We start from the raw sequence: 21,626 nt of genomic DNA on the forward strand, positions 1-21,626 counted from the left end.
GAGACCTGGTTGTTATTTTAAGTCACATATGCTAAAGCAGAAGGGACATAAAATGTAATAAGAATTGAGCATTTATATTGGAAATGTTTCTTAAAGTACTAGCCACAGGGAAAGCATTGTTTAAAGCAATAAGAGCTAGTGGTTATGACAGATTAGTTTATCTTGTGAATGCCCAAATTACTTAAAAACTAGAAGAAAATAGGAATATAATTTAGACCATAGAATTGATTGTTTCGTTGAATTTATAAACTTTTTTTTTCAATTGTCTATTCAATAAATTCCACATACATCTGATATTTTGTTGGATACAGAATTTGTAGAAATTTACAAGTTGCACAAAAATTTAAACAAAAATACCACCTGTATTTCATTTCATTCCTTATTAGGAGGTTTGGAGATTATACAAATAAAATTTGAAATTTTTCAGATGAAGAAAAGTATTTTTTAATCTTAAGATGAAAATCACTTTGTACTTGGAGCAGTCAACTCACTGACTCCATATATATGGACAAATTTGTAGTAAAATTACTCAATTAAAATTTCTGATTTTTTCCCCACAAAAGATTTATAATGTTTACTGAAAGTTTGCCAAATTTAGTAAACATACATTAAGTACTTTCAGAGTTATAGCATGTATACCTTCATGGTTACATCGTGGTTACTAGGTCGTGTAAAATACATAAGCCCATTTTTCTTAATTTTTATGTATAAATTTCATTTGTTTTAACTTTGACATAATTGGATGTGCAATAATTGAAGTACTCAGTAAAATTCCAAAAAGTCTAAAATTTCCAACAGGAATTAAAAGTAACATTACTGCTTTCATCCAGTATAACATTTAGATGATTACAACTTTTGACTTGATTGAATGATGTTTCCTCCATAGTAATCACTCCACCAACGCCAACTGCAGTTGGACAAATTAGGTGCTGGACAGACTGGATCAATATTGATTCCCCACTATCAGGAAGTGGTGACATGGAAGATCTTTCAGAAATTCGTTTGAAACACAGTTTATGTTCTAACCCTCTGGCTATTGAATGTAGAGTGGCTTCAAGTAAGTATGATCTTATGACAATATAATAGTTATTTTAGCATAAATGTTCAACCCAACTTGTTTTTAGTAATAAAAATCTTTTTTACAATTACTTTATTAGTACTGGCATAAACAGTACAGTTTTGACATAGTTGTGAGAAATACATGATAATTGTTTAGAGAATAATTGACAGCAAAAAACTTTACTTTTGGTCTAGAGAAAATTTTTTTCTATTCCAATTAAAGCTTCTAAGCTATTAATTTTTATTTCTAAATGTTCATCAAGAAAAACTTTTAGAAGTAATAAGGCATTAAAGAAATTAAATTATTGTTTTTTGTATAATTTAAATGTGACAGTGAACTTTGGAGTTATCTTCTTCACCTTTTATAAACGTTTGCCAGATAACCAATACTCAAAAGTACAAATCTAACATTCAACTTTAGGAATCTGATCAACTTGATAAAATTTTGTTCTGCTGTGAGGTTTAAGATCTTAATCTGTGTACTGCAACCTTCAAAGGCTATTAGCACTGACATTGTACTCTGATTAATTTGTAGTTTGACTCTTGCTAAAACTGGCACTAACAGTGTAATATGATTATCTTGCTGTCTGTGACCTCATGTCCTATGGCTAGTACTGACTGTGTAATCTGATTACCTTACTCTCTGTGGCCTTACACTTACTAAAGCTGCCAGTAACTTTTAATCTGATTACCTTGCTATCTGATGCCTTACACTTGCTAAGGCTGTCACTGACTACATAATGTGATTACCTTGCTATCTGTGGCCTTATACTTGCTAATACTGCACTGATTATATAATCTGATTATCTTGCTATCTAAGGCTGGCACTGACTATGTAATCTGATTACCTTGCTAACTATTGCCTCATACTTGCTAAGGCTGGCACTGACTATGTAATCTGATTACCTTGCTCTCTGTTATCTCACACTTGCTAAGGCTGGCACTTACTATATAATCTGATTACCTTGCTGTCTATTATCTCACACTTGCTAAGGCTAGCACTGACTATGTAATCTGATTACCTTGCTGTCTATTATCTCACACTTGCTAAGGCTAGCACTGACTATGTAATCTGAATACCTTGTTGTCTGTTGCCTCACACTTGCTAAGGCTGGCACTGACTATGTAATTTTATTACCCTGTTGTCTATTGTCTCACACTTGCTAAGGCTGGCACTGACAATGTAATCTGATTACCTTGCTAACTATGGCCTCATACTTGTTAAGGCTGGCACCGACTATGTAATCTGATTACCTTGCTATCTATTGCCTCATAGTTGCTAAGGCTGGCACTGAACATGGACAATTTTGATATGGATGTAGTATTATATATTGTTCTATTGATGAGCTATACATAACCAGAAATGATTACTGTTACAGGTAAGGAAAGTTCTGCAGATGCTGGTCAGAATGTGGAGTGTGGAGTAAAAACTGGACTACATTGCTGGAACAATGTAAATGGACAAGAAGGATGTTATGATTATGAAGTCAGATTTCTCTGTCCTTGTCCTGGTAGCTATTTATTTTCATTTTTAATGGTCATAGATTTATATATATATTTTAAATTAAACATTTAGTTATCCAGAGTGAATTCTCCACAAGTTCAGTTGGAAAATACCTACTTTGTAAGTAAAAACCTATTTCTCTACAAAGTTTACAGGAATCTTAGCATGATTTTTTCATTAATTTCTGTAGGTATATTACAAGTACAGAGCTAATTTGTGTTTTATTTTTGTCACATATAGACTTAATACACTTCCAGGTATAGGTATAAGTACAGTATTATTATGTAAATATATATACCATGAAGTTGTTAAAACGTTTTTATTAAAAGATAAAACATTTTAGCCATGCATGAGGTCACCTTAAGGTACAAGAATGAAAAGTAAACATCAAAACAATGATTTAAGTAGAATAAATCTTACTCAACATTTACAGTGTTTCAATGTAAACATAAATTAACATTAGCATTATAATTTACTTTTGGTTTTAATTTTTCAATTATTAAGTCTTTAATTTTTGTATTAACATTAGTTTCAAAGTATATAATTTTGAAACTCTTATCCTCAAACTGATGTTGTTTTTGTTTCATAAGTATGTGAGGGTGGTTCTGGTGTGTTCCTTAATTCTATTGTATAAGTTATAGCCAGTTTCACTTAATCAAAAAATTATTACATTGTTACCAAAGCATGGAAACAACATGAAGACATGTATTTATTGATTCTAAGCTGGGCTGTGATGAAGCTATTTCTGCTTTTCCACAGAGAAATATTTCATTTTTATACTCTATGATGGCAAGGCAGTTGTTACAATAGAAGATATTGTTTAAGTACTGTAATATCCTGTTGGATTTCATTTATAGATAAATACTATGAACTGTAGGCATTTTCTCAGTACAGTAGTAATTTGTTGTATTTAATCTGTAAATAGTACTTTGATATGAAGGCATTCTTGCACTACAGTAGTATATTGTTGATTTTAGTCTATAGATAAGTATTTGAACTGAAGGCATTGTTGCACTACAGTAGTATATTGTTGATTTTAGTCTATAGATAAGTATTTGAACTAAAGGCATTGTTGCACTACAGTAGTATATTGTTGATTTTAGTCTATACATAAATATTTGAACTAAAGGCACTTGGACTTGGATAAGTGTAAACAAATTAGAAATTTTATTTCTATGGCTGAGTTGTCCTTCTTTTAGTATAGAACTTATCAATGAAAAAGCAGTGTTATGTAATATGAATTATGTTATGTAACGTAATAAGTACATTAGCTTTTACTCTTTAACATCAGTGTCTTGTGTTTTAAAACCAAAGTCTTCTCAGTTAAGAACATATTTTTTGTTTCAGTTTTTTTAATTATTTCTTTTCATTGTTAGTTATATTGTTGTTTAATATGTACAGACACCCAGTTGTATATCATTTTTTATACTTACATATAGTTTTGTAAACAATTGAGATTACTTACAAGTGAGTATGTTTTACACATTCTTGTTTGAGAATAAAATTGTGTATTAGTAGTGTGATTTTAAATTCTTCATTTTCAGTAAGGGTCTTGTCTAAACTTCACCAGTAGGCTATTTTTTTTTGGTGTAATAAAGGTAAAAGATTGTGTGGTGTAATTTTATTAAATTGAATTTATTACTTTTTTTAACATAATATATTTTATTGAATAATTTGGAACCTAGATTTTTAAAGATTAATGGAAGTTTTTCCAACATTTGCCATTTACAGAGTAAATGCATGGATTTATGTTCAAAAAATGGACTTATGCTGAACACATGTTTCATCAACACACGTCAACTACAAATGGGTTATTTTGTCCAAATTCATCTTAAACTGTTAATTTAATTGAGTAAACACAAATTTGTAGCAAAGTATTTAAGTAGATATGAAAATGTTATAACAAGAATTGAATAAAATCGGAATGACTGAATTGTTGATTTGCATATATTTGTCATTAAACAAGCTATTTGTAATAATAAGTTTAAACTTTAGAACAAAAGCAAGTAACATGTATACGTAAATTAAATCTTAGTTATAAAAACAGATCTATTCAAGACAATGAAAGGACTTTTGTATTCAAGAGATATTCTGAAACAAAGATTTGTCATTAATGGTGTTAAATCAACAGTGTCACAGTAGGCATAAATATGGTATCATAGTAACATAGTAGATTTGAGAACTTTAAATTATTAAACGTACTATGTCTACTCTGTCTAAAGTTCCATTGAAACAATATCATGAGCAACCCACATTTTTAGTTCACAGCAAACTATCAACCATCTGATAGGTAAACTTATGGCTGAAGGAAAATGCCCAATCATCACTAATGGCTGAAGAAGTTTGTCACAGCCCTTCCTGAAGAGAAGGGCTAGAGATCAGTATCATTAAGCAGTGTAGAACCAAGAACAGGATATATGAAAGAAGGGAGCCTTTAACATTCTCCATAAAACTAGAAAAACTCTTACAAGAACCTTCAAACTGCACCTCAAACCATGAAGCCCAATGTCTCAGCCAGAATGTTAAAAAAAAAAAACACCAGAAGCCATTGGAATGAAACTAAACATATTTTTATGGTACAATTAATAAGATAATAAACAATGACTTGAAGTTGACAAAAGCTCATATGTCTCAAGGTACACCTCAAATGTGGTAATTAGAGTAATCCCATTTGAGCAGATAACTGTCAAGTCCCTGATGCAGCTGCAATGACTCTTGAGGCATTCACTTGCTTGTACATAGTCTTGAAAACTAAATCCATGTTCAGTAAGAAGTCATTGAAAAATTTGTCAGGGGTTAACTTTGCCATTCTTTTGCAGAAGCATATTTTATTGAAATTTATACCATTCGCTAAAAAATGGGGCACAATCATCAGCCATAAACCTGGCTATCAAACTGGTCAAATCATTGGCCATAATCTTGTCATTAATTGAGCATGGTCATTGGCCATAAACTTGACTATCAAACTGAACAAATAGATCATAGAATAATTTATTCCCAGGTCACCACAAAGCCTAGAACATTGTTCTTATAGAATATTTTGGGTATCCATTTGTATTTTATAACTTTATGAAGTGTTTTATTGTTGTCATTGCATTAATTCACCTCCTTGCTCATTCTTTATTTCTTTCAGGCAGCACTTTTTCGGCACCTTTCATCACCACAACTCCCCCTCAAACACCAGCACCCTGTGTAAGTGGTTGGACAAACTGGATTTCTTCTCATGTCGTTGATGATAAAGGAGATTATGAAACACTTCAGAATATCGAAGCAAAACACTTTAAGTTACCTTGTGAAAGTAAAATGATTACAGCAATAGAATGTAGACCAATTGGAATTTCGCCCAATTTACCAAAACAAAATATCGTTTGTGAAATTAAATTAGGCTTAATTTGTCAAAATAAACAAGGGAAAGGAGGCCAAAAATGCTATGATTATGAAGTACGCTTTCTTTGTGAATGTGAAGGGACGACAACTAGTACAGAACTAATAACAGGTATTGTATACTTCTAGTATTCCTATTTAATTAATAATTTGTAGTTTGATTGTGTCTGTTAACAATAAGAAAATTTGTTAATAGATTGTAGCATCTGTGAAAAAATATATGTAGTGAGATAAAAAAGTTAGATCCTTGTAAAATATCATATGTAACACTTCAATATGCTGTTTTTCTAATGCAATAACATCACATAACACTAATATGCTATTTTCTAATGTAATAACATCACATAACACTAATATGCCATTTTTCTAATGTAATAACATCACATAACACTTTAATATGCTGTTTTTCTAATGTAATAACATCACATAACACTTTAATATGCTGTTTTTCTAATGTAATAACATCACATAACACCATTATGCAATTTTTCTAATGTAATAACATCACATAACACTTTAATATGCTATTTTTCTAATGTAATAACATAACATAACACTTTAATATGCTATTTTTCTAATATAATAATATTACATAACACTTTATTATGCTGTTTATCTAATGTAATAACATCACATAACACTTTAATATGCTATTTTTCTAATGTAATAACATAACATAACACTTTAATATGCTATTTTTCTAATATAATAATATTACATAACACTTTATTATGCTGTTTATCTAATGTAATAACATCACATAACACTTTAATATGCTATTTTTCTAATGTAATAACATTACATAACACTTTAATATGAAACAAAGAAACTCACAAAAATATAGAGTAAAACATGTAGTCAAGAAAAAAATAGCCAAAAGGTGTTTATAGAAGTCTATGAAATGAACTGAAGCTAAGTTATTGCAAAGTAAAGTAAATGTTAAGTTGTAATGAAGGCAAACTTAACTGAATATACAGAAATGTCTGAATGTGTGTGTTCACAAATTGATAAGCATACAGTTTTGAAGGAACTGCACATGCTTATTTTAGATCTGACTAAGTCCAGAAAGCCCATAGAAATTGTATTTAGGGGAATTTACACACAGGTTAAGTATTGTCTGTGTGAAATACTTTGCAAATAAAAGTTGAAATTGAAGCCAGTCATCATGTGGTGACAATGACATTGTATCATCGTGTAGTATACTTGTTACATTAAAATGTTTGACTAAGGAAAAAAATGGGTAAGGTATTTTGAATGAAAAAGCTAATGTGCAATCCAGACTCCTTGGACAAAGGCCTTTATAATGATATGGAATTTGTAGTGTTTGATCAAGAAATGTGTAAGAAAAGTTCTGGAAAGTTAAAAGCAAGCATATTTTTATATAGATGCTGCTTTTGTAATATGTAGCATTGCATATAATATTTTAATATGCTGTGTTTATAACACATAATAACATCAGATTATACTGTGTTGCTTTTGTAGCATGTAACATTGCATATAACATTTTAATATGAGTCTTTTCTAATGTGTAACATCATACATATATTTTGATATGTCATTTTTGTAATCTGTAACATCTTATATAATAATTTGATATACTGTTTTTGTAACCTGTAACATCGTATATAACATTTTAATACGCTGTTTTTATAATCTGTAACATCTTATATAATACTTTGAAAATCTGGATATTCTGTTTTTGTAAAAAACTTCAGTTTCTTAAGAACACACAATAAATTTTCTCGTATGTATTAGGCAGAATAAATTCACAGTTCTTAAAGAGTTTATGTATGTCAAAATGTAGTTCATTTGAATTGAAATTGTGTTAGTTTTTAGTGGCCAAAAAAGTTTCCCATTAATACAGTTTAGTTGAAGTTTATATACAATACATCATGATATATGTATATATATAGTATGTCAATGTTTGTTATTTTTACAGCAACCTAGAGCTAGTCAGTGACTTCTTAGGTTTTGTCTCTTTAAAAATTATGCTAGGTTAATTACCGACATGCATCATGACTTGTAAATAAATAGTAGAAAGTATATATAGTTTAGGCTGAAATATAAACTTCAGTATTAATTTTATACCTAATTAATTTGTCTGTTTTAAGTTTTTAAATAAAATCATTTCATCTAATGTGTTTTTCTCTACAAATTTTGAAGTTAGTCTTGTAATTTCTATAGAGACTCCTGTAGTTACTCCATCTATTACTACAGTAGTGATTGTCCCAACAACTCCGTCAGTACTCCGTAAGTGGTGATAAAATTAGTTTGATCTTGTTACTTTCTTAATAAGTTAAAGTAACCAAAATATAGAATGTTTTCAGACACTCTTTAGTCAACAGTATACAGGCTTGTAAAGTTTAAAATGTCATTACTGATTTAAATGTAAAAAAAAATTAGAAATAGATAACTTTTTAAGGATAGAATTAAGAAACATGTTCAATTTGCTGGTATCGTTTTGAAATAAAGTTCAGTGATTGATCCATTATGAACATTTTATTGGTCATCATTATATTGTTCTAATTGTAAAAGAAGCTGTTAGTAAGATAAAATCTTGAGAAAATCCCTCACAGTCCACTGGGATCTTAGTACATGACTTAAGGAACAGGAAAAGTGCTGACGAATTATACAAATGTTATCAGAATGTGTATTCTGTTAACCAAATAGTATTAACATAGAAAGGTAAACAGGTCTATTGCAATAAAATTATTATGAAAAATTTAGTATTTAGTGTTCAATATGGTACCTAAGTTCAAGTTTTAGAAATTTATTTGAAGTGCATCTTTACTTTTGGGAAAGGTGCTATATTGTGATTAAATCCAGATACTGTGCATGTAGAGATTACATTGAGATACTTACCTCGTAGGAATTACATCCATATTTTGAGTATTTAGGGATTTTGCCTTGGTAATGAACATATAGGGATTAAATCTAGGTACTGAACATGGAGGGATTACATCCATGTACTAATATTTAGGGATTATACTTAGATAATGAGCATTAAGATTTATATCCTTGTATTGAGCATTTAGGGGTTATGCCTAGGTACTGAGCATGGAGGGATTACATGCTGACAAACAAGTACCAAGAATGAAGGATTTATGTCTGAACACTAATCATTAAGGAGTTTAGTTCATGTACTAAACATGGAGAGATTATATTTATATAATGAATATGTTGAGACCATGTCCAGTTAACATACTCTAAGGATTAGGCTCACGTATTGATCATGTAGGATACTATGCATGTATAAATTAAGTTTGTGTACAGAGGTTAGGCCAAGATTTGAGTATGTTAGGATTACATCTAGGTACTGAGTATGTTAAGGTTGTGTCCACTTATTGAATATGCTAGGATTAAGTCCACGTACTGAACACTTAGTTCTTCAAGTTTCTTTTACCTACATAAGTAAAGTATTATTATTATTTGTTGTTAACAAAAATAAATAGTTTAGACTTAGAAGAATACCTACATAGTGATATTGTTTTATTAATTTAACTTACCTATGTTAATTCATATGGTATATGGGGTTAGAGTTATTATCATGTTCATTAAAAAATATCATCATTAGTATATGTATACAATATCAGGAAAATGTAGTTATGTTGTTTCATAATGTATTATGAAGCCTTTTCTTTTTTCCAACATTATTAGTTTTATTTTTGCTGAAAAGAATTAACTTCTGGATAATATATAGTCCAAGTAATTGTTTATTGCATATCCTAGCCGCGTGTACTATTTACAAACGTCTCATCAGTGGACCAACCCCTCTTCCTGATGAAAAACTGAAAGCTTCAAGTAGTTTAAGTTCAGAAAGTGAGCCACAGAATTCAAGATTAACATCACAGAAGGGACCAAATTCAGGTCTGTGACAAAATTAAAATGCTGGTTTTGAGTATAAGATAATGCTTTACCAGTTTTCACAGCAAAGTTTTTATATTTCTTTGTTTGAACTAAAAAGATTGAGGCATTCATTCAAACAAACAGTATCTTCTCAAGAAATTAAAAAATAAAACAACAAGTTTGTAATTTTAATAAAATAATTCAAATTTTTCCATCACATTAATGGAGATTACATATTACAGTATCAAATATTTTGAAATTTAGTTGAAATTTAGCTCCAATGTTAAGTTCACTAAGTGTTGGGCTAAAATGGAGTTGTGAATACATTAATTTCACTATCTGTTTATAGAATTAAATATATTGATTATCTGCCTCATTGTCAGCCTTTTAGTTCCAAAAAGTTAAGGTCACAGACAGCCATTATGTAGTTTTGAGCAAATTTCTGAAAGGTATAAACACTAATTTTTGTGTATAGCATACCAAGTATTTTCAGTGTTTTTGAAGAAGTTAAATTTCACAAATTCAATTTCTTGCCCAAATAATATGGAAAACATCCATTATTATTATTATGTTTTAGCTGGAGCATGGATCCCAGCTTACCTTGATAAAGATCAGTATCTTCAAGTTGATCTCGGAAAAGTCCAGCCTGTATATGGTCTTATTATTAAGGGTCAGGACAAAGCTCGAGCATGGGTGACAGCTTTTATGGTTATGTATAGCTCTAATGATCAGTCTTTCTCATTTGTGACAGAATCATCCAATTACAAAGTGGCTAAAGTAAGTGCCAATTATTTAATATTTGTAGCACGATAAATGCAACACATTAATTGTAGAAATAAATGACCTTATAACACCAAGTTTAGTTAGTTTGTTTTTTTCAATTGAACATTCGTTGTTTCACTTCACAGTTTCTCCACTAAGACACAAACCATAATTGACAGTACTAAACTTTTATTGGTTTAGGTAAGATATTCTAATAAATTGTAAAGTGTGTTATGCTTAGTAAAGGTTATTGTTGGAAATTAATATTTTTATGTATAGTAATCAAAAAATCTCTGTCCAAAATAAAAATGGAAAATGAAACTGGAAAAACCTTGAATGCAAGGAGAGAAGAACCACTTGTCTCTCTTTACAAACTCCAAAGTGAGAGAAGTGCCATTTCAGATGGGTTTTTTTAAATAATTGTAGCAGATATTTTTTTAAGATAATCATAGCCATGTGTCTCCTGGACCAATCCATATTTACCTGTACTTAAAGTCACAAATTGTCAACTGGTTCATATAAGAACTTCTAATTGATTCTATAGTTTCCATTTGGAATTACATGAAGTAATACTTATTTTTAAAAATTAAAATGATCAATAGTAACCAAACACTATTGTAAATAAAAACTGAAATAGAAAAGTTCAGATAAAAAATATATAAATGCCAGCCTTTGTACCTGTTGATCTTTAGCCATGACTGTTGAATGAGAAGAGTTTCTTTAGATATTTTATTAGGGCATTTTTTTCAGTCTGTTATGGTTTGTGTTTTAGTAGAATGCTCCTGAAAAAGCTTTAAAGTGAAACATTGTGTTTCTAATAAAATATTAATGAAAAAAAACAACTACTGAATTTGGTTGTTATAAGATTGTTTATTTCTAGAGATATATATATATATAATATTGCTTTCTGGTTTTGGTGGACAGAGAAGAGAAATTACATAATTATTTTTGATGAGCTAATATGTTCTCAAAGATTTGTATGGCTTCTTAATTTCTTAACTTTATATCATTTCATCAGTAATTACACTAAATTGAACATATTAAATAAAATAATTTCTATTGCAAAATCCTAGGTTTTTACAGGAAACTATGACAGTTCTTCAGAGGTGGAACATATTTTTGTAAATCCCTTTGAAGCAAGGTATATTAGAGTTCAACCATTGGAATGGGTAGGACAGATTGCGTTACGTTTGGAACTCTTAGGGTGTGAAGGTGGGTATAATATTTAAGGAGTTTCACAAAAGGTATTTCAAATTGCAATCTCATTTCATGCTCTTAAACAGTTTTTAACAGTATTGTGTAAAGTATACTTATACATAAAGTTTAAACAAATATTCAACTAAAATAAAGTTACTTAACAATTTACAAGTTTATCTTACTGACATTATTTTACACTATTGCCTTTAAAGTTGATTAAAGATAATTTAGTGTTTGTGTGGAAGCTAATTTTTGATCCTTATTTCTTAGGCTTCCAAAAAATTTCCACAGTAGCACCAACTCCTTCACCAGGTAAGTGATCATAAACTAAATATCTTGAATTTATCATCTTTTTTTGTGATGTTTACAGATATTTCATTTAATCCCAAAACATTTATTCTAGTCTAATGCTTTAACTTTTGTTGTTTTTATGATGGTTTTATTTATTCCTGTGATATACGTAAATAAAGAGATGAAATTTGAAGGTATAGGTACACCAGTTAAAACAAGTTATTTTCTGATAATAATTATCATTTTTCCTTAAGAAATAGTTTTATTAGGATTTCGATTAATACTACATATTCTAACGCATGAACGATTTCTTTGAAGCTGGTACTCTGGCAAACAAGTACATAAATACTTGTGAAATTCAAGTTGTGATACATAGAATAAAAATTCATTACATTTTATTATCTTCTTGATTTCACTTTTTGTAAGTTAGCTAGTACCATGAAAAATGAATTCAAGTAGTAGAGAAATTGAGTTTGAAAGTTTTTGTCAAAATTTTGGAAACTAGAAAAGTAATGTGAAGGTTAAGATACAAGTAGCTGTGTCTAACCTTTGTAGCTGGTAAACTAACACAGAAGTAGCTGTGTCTAACCTTTGTAGCTGGTAAACTAACACAGAAGTAGCTGTGTCTAACCTTTGTAGCTGGTAAACTAACACAGAAGTAGCTGTGTCTAATCTTTGTTGCTGCTTAACATAAAAGTAGCTGTATCTGATGTGTTGTTTCTGTTAATATTTATTATGTTAAACTTTTCAAGATATTTCCTAAAAGACAGAACTGTTTCTGTAACTACTCTCATTATAGAATGTCAAGATAAAATGGGATTAGAGAATGGTAAAATGACACCTGATCAGGTCAGAGTTACTTCTTCTAAAGGACCAAGCTTTGGGCCTTCTAGAATTGGACTAAACACACTTGCCACAAAAGGTGCAGCTGGTGGGTGGGTAGCTAAGTTTGAGGATTCAAACCAGTTTATTGAGGTAAATTTTCTTGAAATATCTCTTGTACTTAATTTTCTGTTTTTAATCAGAGTACTAAAAAAGTTTATTTCTAGTGATTTTTTTCTGATTTAAAAGGTAAAATTGTTATATATAATAAATAATATAATACACAATGTAAGTCATTCAAGTAAACATACATGTAGGATGCTTGGAGCACTGTAAAGACATATAATACACTAATTTCTAACAACAGAGTTGGATTTAAATTACACTAAACTGTAAATGTTATTCACTTACGGATGTATTGTACAGATAGCACCTTAAATCTGTGACTTGACTCTGCACAGAGAGTTTAGTTTAGATAGAATTGTCTGCCATCATGTCCAGCATAACTAATAAAACTCAGTATTGAATGAAAGGCCATCAACACAGAGACAATAGATGGATTTAAAATACTATTTTTAAATTTCAGCTATTTTAGATAAGCAATGGTCTAACTAACAGAAATACAAACAGCTGCAGTCTATTGGGATATTTTCTTATGAATGTTAGGCCTGTAGGTTTCATTTGTTCTTCAGTTTTTGGTGTTTAATACCTGTAATCATATGTGTGGTGTAGTCATTATAAACATCTGTGTCTAAATTTAATATTATGTATTAATCTGCTAAGATTTGATGTATACATTTACTGGCACTTTTTAAAATTTTTGATAAATATTTATAATTATTTAAGATCTTATGAATTAAGAAATTATTTTGAAGTTCTCCATATGTTCTTACCATTAAAATTCTTATCCATCTTTCAAACATCAGGCCTGCAAATAATTTTGAACTTATGTTTGATAACAATATACCTAACCTTTTTTTCTGTAAATAATTTCAAAGTATAGCAGACTAGATTGTGCTAGACATGTTCCTGTAAATAATTGTTTAAATATACTTTTCAGACATGCACTTGTAATTTTAATGAAAGTAATTTTAAATGTGTGCCTTTAAAGCTGCAAGTACCATTTTTGTAGAAATAATTTTCAAGAGTCTACTTAATAAGATTTTGTTTACTAACCCAAGTTAATGGGGGTGAGGGTCCAAGTTCACTTCTCACAAACTAACAGAATGCCATTCAACATGGTATTATGTGTTTGATGTCAGAGTTATCAGTTGTTAATTTGACCCTACATTGCTGATTTAGTGACATATCATGCTAGAAGAGAGTGAATACCAGGTACAATATACAGGGATAATGAAAAAACGTTAGTTGTGCAAACGGCAAGATGTACAAAAGTATTTTTTATTCTTCACGTGAATATGATTTTGCTTTTCAACTTGTCAAAGTCTGAGTAAGATTGATGTCATTAATTCACAGACATATCTTGAGTACAAATACTTTTTAACACATCTGATTTTTCTGTACAACAGACTTGTATATTTTACTAAAAGCTTTTCATATTTTATGCAACTACTCAGAGTAAATTTGGGATTATATTCAATATTACTTATCCAATATGGGCTCAGTTCATTGGACCAAACTTGTGCACATTGGGTAAAAAAACTGATTCAACTTTCATTTGCTATTATTTAATGTTTTGTGAGGTACATTGTTAACTGTACATCACCATATTTAACATGTTATAAATAATTCAATTCATTCTGTGTTTTTATCACTGAAACTTCTTTTATAAAAATAATTTTTAAAATTAATCTATTTATAGAGCTTCATTTTTATATCATTTATTTGTTTACCTTTTAATTTTATGCATAGGCAGTTGTCCGAAATGAAAAGATTTTGTTTAATATAGACATCTTTAAATTCATAATATTATTAGTGTAATCTTGTCTTTAGATTTCTAAGAACTGAAATAGGTTTTGTAAAATTTATATAGGGACTTAGGTGGAATAAAGTAATAGTAACAGCATAAGAAAACTTAGACTAAATATAAGATGTTGCTACTTGTACATGGCTTGAATGTAAATCCAGTTTAAAGTAATGTTTAATTGTTTAGGAGAGAAAATCAGGTAATTTAAAATACACGTTTTATTTTGTGTGCTTCATAAAATTTTCAGGACATTCTAAGTTACTCTTCAAGGAAAGTAAGTGTTATTAAAATCATTTTTAATATTTTAAGATCAATCTTCGGGCACCAAAGAACCTGACTGGTTTAATCACTCAAGGGCGTAATGGAGTATCCCAATGGGTCACTTCTTACTACATCACTTACAAGAGTACTAAAGATGGCCCTTTCACTTATTTATCAGAGAATAACAAACCAAAGGTAAATTATTAATTTAGTTTCTTCCTTACATCATTCAAAGTAGTGCCACTGGTAATCATAAGTTGAAATAATCACTATAGTAGTGCTACTGGCTAACAAAAGGTGACATATTCATTATAGTAGTACCACTGATTAGCATAAGTTGATATAATCATTGTAGTAGGACCACTGGTAAGGACAAGTTGACATATTCATTATAGTAGTACCACTGGTAAACAAAAAGGTGACATAATCATTATAGTAGTGCCACTGGTAAGCATAAGTTGACATAATCATTATAGTAGTGCCTCTCATAAGCGTAATTTATTTGACATAACGATTATAGTACTACCACTGATTAGCATAAGTTGACATAATTATAGTAGTACCACTGGTAAGGAAAAGTTGACATAATCATTATAGTATTACTGGTAAGCATAAGTTGACATAATCATTGTAGTAGTACCACTGATAAGCATAAGTTGATATAATCGTTAAATCAGTATGACTGGTAAGCATAAGTTGATATAATCATTATAGTAGTACCACTGGTAAGGACAAGTTGACATAATCATTATAGTAGTACCACTGGTAAGCATAAGTTGATATAATCATTATAGTAGTACCACTGGTAAGGACAAGTTGACATAATCATTATAGTAGTACCACTGGTAAGCATAAGTTGATATAATCATTATAGTAGTACCACTGGTAAGGACAAGTTGACATAATCATTATAGTAGGACCACTGGTAAGCATAAGTTGACATAATCATTATAGTAGGACCACTGGTAAGCATAAGTTGACATAATCATTATAGTAGGACCACTGGTAAGCATAAGTTGACATAATCATTATAGTAGTACCACTGGTAAGCATAAGTTGACATAATCATTATTGTAGTGCCTCATGTTATTGTTTAACTATATTATGGTTTTTATATGACTTCTGAAATATTTTCCTTTGATGTACACACTTTTTTTACATTTTGTACTTTCAAACAGATCTAACAAGATTTTCATATATTATCAGAACTATCCTGCTAACTTTGATTGTGATACATGTTAGCAACTACTTTTAAAAGGTTACTGGGGCTCAGATCTGGATATATTTTGTGTGTTTTCAGATCTATCCTGCTAACTTTGACAGTGATACACAAGTTACCAACTACTTTCCAAAGATTATTAGGGCTCAGTATCTTCAAATTCACCCTTTCAAATGGCATAATTGGATATCAATGCGTCTGGAACTTCTTGGCTGCTATGAGCCCACAAGTAAGTTGTATATTTAAAACAGGATTTATATAGGACTTGGATTTTGTTTAAGTTCATGTACAATGTAATCTTTTGTGAATGTTTATAACCATTAAATAATCTTTTACGTTAATCTTAATTTGGCAAACATATAACGATAATAAGAAAATAAGATTTAAAAAATAGGTTATTTTTCTGCTGTTTTGACTGTTGTCTTGAGTAATGATATGACTTTATTTTTTCAGCTGAAGTTGTTTCTGAACTTCCAGTTACTTCAACTACACCTTTCATTATTTCTAGTAAGTTTTGTATTGTGAATATATCAAAAATTAGTAAAAAACAAACAAATTATTAATCCTCATAAAGACAATTGGAAAGATACATTATTTGCAACCAACAATTTCAAATTGAAGTTGTTTTAAAATTTAGGTTTATAAAAATTTGCAAAAATAATTTAATTACATGCAGTTTTAGTAAAAATACAAAATCCTATAACTCAAGAATTTTCAAAAGATGGACATTTCATCACCAGAGACAAACTGATGAAGAAAGGCTCACCTTTCAAAAGCACTTGGCTTATAGGGTTTTTTTAGTTTTGTCGTAAGTTGATTTGTTTGAACCAACATGTTTTTAACATCATAATGGAGCTTTAGTTCCCAGTTACTATACAATTTATAAAAATGAACTTAACATGAATTACGTAGCCTTTAAAAGTGAAAATAATGATTATGAAGTATAAGTATTGTTTTTCTATTAACAAAATATTAATATCTAAAAACCTTCTATACACATTTTCAAAACCCACAAAAACAAGTTCACAAAAATTTCATTTTTACAATAATTAATTTTAGGGGGTTCTACTTTTAATTCTATGCTAAAAAATATAAACAAATAGTAAAATGTCACAGTGATAGCTTCAATAAGAAAAAGTGTGTTTGTGGTGCAAAAATATTATTATCATTTATAGAATGTAATGAACCAATGGGACTAGAGAATGGGCAGATTCCAACAGCTGATATACGCGTATCGTCCTCTCTGAATCCCCAGAGTGGTTCTGATCGTATTCGACTCAATACTGTGTCCAGGGCAGATGGGACAGGAGGATGGGTAGCACAAGTAAATGATCAGAAACAGTTTGTTGAAATCAGGTTTCCTGATATAAGAGAGTTGTCTGGAATTATAACTCAGGGTAAGAAAAATAACTTTAATTTAAGAACATTTGGTATATTTATCATCAGGTTTTCTTAATCACATGCTTGTTCATTCATAATTCAGCCTTATATCTTAAACCAGTCATGCAACTGTGATATTTCATCTTCATATCTTAAAGCAGTCATGCAGATGTGATGATATTTTCAGTTTATATCTTAAACCAGTCATGCAGATGTGATATTTCAGCTTGCTATCTTAAGCTAGTCTTGCAGATGTGATGATAATTCAACTTTATATTGCACACATCAATCAGCATTGTTTAATCCTTAAAATTGTCAGTACATGTGTGAAAATTTAGGACTTTTATTTTTTAAGTTGTATAATTTAGAAAAATTACCAAAAACTGGTTTTTAATTTCCCTAAATTAGGCCGTGAAGATGCAGATAATTGGGTAACAAACTTTGCTGTTTTATATACTGCTGATGATAAGAAATGGATCAGTGCAAGAAATAATGTTGGTAATAAGGTAAATAGCTACGTTTCTAAATGTTTTAAGATGAAAATATTTAGATTTTTCATTTAATGGGTCATATTGCTAATGTGTAGTAAAACCCTGGAAATATAACACTTGTTTAAAATACAGCTAAGTACAGTCAGTGACAAGCTCACATTTTCACGATCTCAGGGTACTTTACATGAAAATAAAGAATACCTAGAGCCCAGTTATCATAACACAAAACATTTATTATAACTTTTTGACATTTTAGTAATTTAACAATACTAGTAACTTTTACGTAGTCCATTATTTTCGTTGTTTTGGGGTTTTTTTATTTTAAAGAAATGCCTAATCTTTATACAAGGAAAAACTTGAAACTTATTTTGTAGTTAGATTCTCTCTAGTTTTAATGCTGCTAATGTTCTCTCTCACTAACAACTTTTATATTATAGCTAGATATGACCTCTTCTGGACTAGGTCAGTTCTCATGCAGAAATTTATTCACATGTATCCAATGAGCTTTCACAAAGTACTCATTGTAATTGTCGTAAAGCACTACTTGAGCAGAATCAAATAGCTCTGAGCCTTCAAATGATTAACTTTATATCCAGTTAATTAATAATTCTTTTGTTACCTAACACTGAATTTACTTAATCTTTTTGATTCATACTAGGGTTCTTTTAGTATTTACCTCCTTGATATACAACCCATCGTTGTAGGAAGATGTTGTGTGCTTAGTTAGTTAGTCAAATGTGAAAAACTGATCCTTCATGATCAAGTTAAAAATACATCTTCACTCATATCGAACAAAATATTTATCTAACCCACACACTCATGTTAATTGGAAATGATAACCAGATATTCTGTATTCTCAACCAAAGTATTTGTTACATGTTAATACTTTTAACCCTTCTTTAACCATTTCTTTAGTTTGTTCATTGTATACTGAATTCTTAACATGGGAATGTCTCATTCTTAACTCTGTGACTGAGATACTGTGTGGTGCTATTTTGTGACAAGTATCACTTGTTCAGTTTTTCACTGATCATCAGAAAAACTGTTCATGAAATTAAAATTGTTGTCTCACTTAGTTAAAACTACTTGTAAGTAAAGTTTAAATAAATTTACCATTTTATAAATGTCTGTACAAAGCAAGATTATTATTAATATTTTAATGAAGATGTAGACAGTTGCATAGTGTGGTAACCACACTTCAAGTGTAGACAGTTGCATAGTGTGGTAACCACACTTCAAGTATGATTAATATTTGTATTATTTTTTTTTGTGTTAATTTTTATTCTTTGATTTTATTTAATTTCACACTCATACAAACATAAAACATCACAAAGACAATTAGTACTATACACGTTTTCCCAGAAATGTTCATGTTGTGATTGATAGAACATTTTTTATCACAATATAAAAAATAGATTTTTGCCAACTGTAGTTTTTGTGATTGATTGGATTAATTTGAATTCTTCTTTCTAAAGGTTTTTAAAGGGAATACTGACCGCAATTCTTTAGTTTACAACGTTTTTGACACTTCAATCAATGCTATAACTGTCAGAATTGTACCTTTGGAATTTTATGGAGCTATTAGCATGAGGTTGGAATTACTTGGCTGCTTTGTAGCTTATGGTGAGTTCTGCAGTGAAATCTTCACTTTATGATTGTTATTTTAAAATAGAGGTATTTTAAATAGTAAGTAAGTATTAAGAAATTGTTTTAGTTTTAATCAATTATGAATTAACAGTAATATGTTGGTTTTATTTTCACTAGTTTTTCTGATTTATATTAATTTCAATATTTTCTGAAGTTTATGAGACTGAAAGATCTCAAGACTTAGTAGGCTTACTTCACCTTTTATTTGCTCTTTCACATTATTTAGAAAAATGTGTAAGATATGGTCCTTGGATCAGTTTGAGTACACCGAAACCCGGAAGTATTGGTGACCAAGAGCCAATCAGAAAGGTTGTGGAAGTCAGTGGTGGTTGTCTCAATCCAGTAAGCATTCAGTGTCGGGAAAGTATAACACGTAAAGATTACTCTACTATGCAACAAAAAGTGACCTGTGACCTATCTAGAGGCCTTTTGTGTCGAAACCAGGACCAACCACAAAACTACTGTTATAACTATGAAGTGAGAATAGGCTGTTGGATTTGTAAGTACATGGTTGATAATTATATTGGATCATTTTTTTTTAAAAAGTTTCATTTTGATGTTTTGATTTTGTTTAACTTCAACTCTCACAAAAATATCACACATCTCAGAAGTGAAAAGAAAGAGAATTGCCACTATGGCATGTTTAAATCGGAAAAAAAAAGGAAAAGAACTTATTAAAAAATTGGTAAATAGATGCTTTAACTTTCACAATGTTTCTTGCTATGATGCACTTCCTAAGGTGGTTTTAAAATTTGATGGACCAGATGGTTTGATACCACAAAGGTTTATCAAACATATAATGATTAGTATGAGCATCATACAACAGACCTGAAGATGTATACATCAGTATTATTGTAAAAATAATATAATATTAGTATGTATATTGTTGTAAATAATAATTAAAAATTGAGGTTTCAAATATACTTTAAAAGTTTTTGGAAAAAAGTTTGTAATAATAACAGATAAGTAGGGCAATGTACATTGTATTGATAGTTAGTATTCTAGTGTCTAGGAATGAAATAAAATAGAAAAATTAATGTTGAAAAATAAATAAATATACATATGTGCATGCATATCCACAAAGAAAAGATAAGTGCGAGCTTGTGTATAGTTTATTTATATAAGCACACTCAGACACGTATGTCTAAATACTAGGGATACACTGGTAGTAAAATTTGGCCGAATACTGGGTCCGGGTACCCAGCCACTAAGCTTCAGCCAGGGCTGGGTGTAAACCAGGACTGGGTTTTTTCCCCCTCACCCCCAAAAAAATAAACAACATACACAAAAATTAGAAACAAAACAAAATTGACATTTATTACATTTAACTGAATAATCAGCAATAGAATATTCCAGTTTTACTTTCAACTTTAAAAATTAACTAACAAAAATATGCACACCAGTGTGCAGAATGCCTGTATTTTTGGAATTTTGCCATTTTCAGGTAAATTCCTTGACCTTTTGTGTGTGAAAATGTTGCCAACAGTGCTAAAAGCCCATTCACTGTCTACACTGGTTGGAGGTGCGGAGAGATAACACCTTGCTATCCTGGCCATTGAGGGAAATCAAGCTTCATTTGACTTCCAAAAGTGAGGCCAGTGAAAGTAAATGCAGAAATAGTGATGTTGACACATTTTAGACCTAACCCCTACTGTTCTCATACCCCAACCCCTATTGTTCTCAAAACACCCACTTTCCCCAGAAATCCACTTTTCAAGCCATGCCTGTTATTAACCTCTAGTGAATCCCCAACTTTTGCTCGGAACATGTCTTTTTTAACTAAACCAATTATTGACTGTTATGTTCAGTATCTCGTAAGTTTCCACTAAAGATTAG

At 30.0% G+C, this 21,626-nt stretch overlaps 1 protein-coding gene across 1 annotated transcript in view; it reads left to right on the plus strand.

The window, feature by feature from the left end:
* LOC106468569 (hemocytin-like) overlaps nt 1-21,626 on the plus strand; it is a 94,624-nt gene that overhangs the window by 37,813 nt on the left and 35,185 nt on the right. Inside the window, exons 14-29 of the mRNA XM_022396906.1 lie at nt 887-1,057; nt 2,439-2,570; nt 5,697-6,059; nt 8,132-8,197; nt 9,677-9,814; nt 10,371-10,570; nt 11,629-11,767; nt 12,023-12,064; nt 12,843-13,018; nt 15,102-15,248; nt 16,354-16,501; nt 16,726-16,779; nt 17,448-17,669; nt 18,061-18,158; nt 19,619-19,766; nt 20,017-20,289. Of these exons, the coding sequence (XP_022252614.1) occupies nt 887-1,057; nt 2,439-2,570; nt 5,697-6,059; nt 8,132-8,197; nt 9,677-9,814; nt 10,371-10,570; nt 11,629-11,767; nt 12,023-12,064; nt 12,843-13,018; nt 15,102-15,248; nt 16,354-16,501; nt 16,726-16,779; nt 17,448-17,669; nt 18,061-18,158; nt 19,619-19,766; nt 20,017-20,289 (2,517 nt within the window). The remainder of the gene's footprint in view (nt 1-886; nt 1,058-2,438; nt 2,571-5,696; nt 6,060-8,131; nt 8,198-9,676; nt 9,815-10,370; nt 10,571-11,628; nt 11,768-12,022; nt 12,065-12,842; nt 13,019-15,101; nt 15,249-16,353; nt 16,502-16,725; nt 16,780-17,447; nt 17,670-18,060; nt 18,159-19,618; nt 19,767-20,016; nt 20,290-21,626) is intronic.

The sequence above is a fragment of the Limulus polyphemus genome, unplaced genomic scaffold (assembly GCF_000517525.1).
Source record: "Limulus polyphemus unplaced genomic scaffold, Limulus_polyphemus-2.1.2 Scaffold3056, whole genome shotgun sequence".
Taxonomy (NCBI): Eukaryota; Metazoa; Arthropoda; class Merostomata; order Xiphosura; family Limulidae; genus Limulus; species Limulus polyphemus.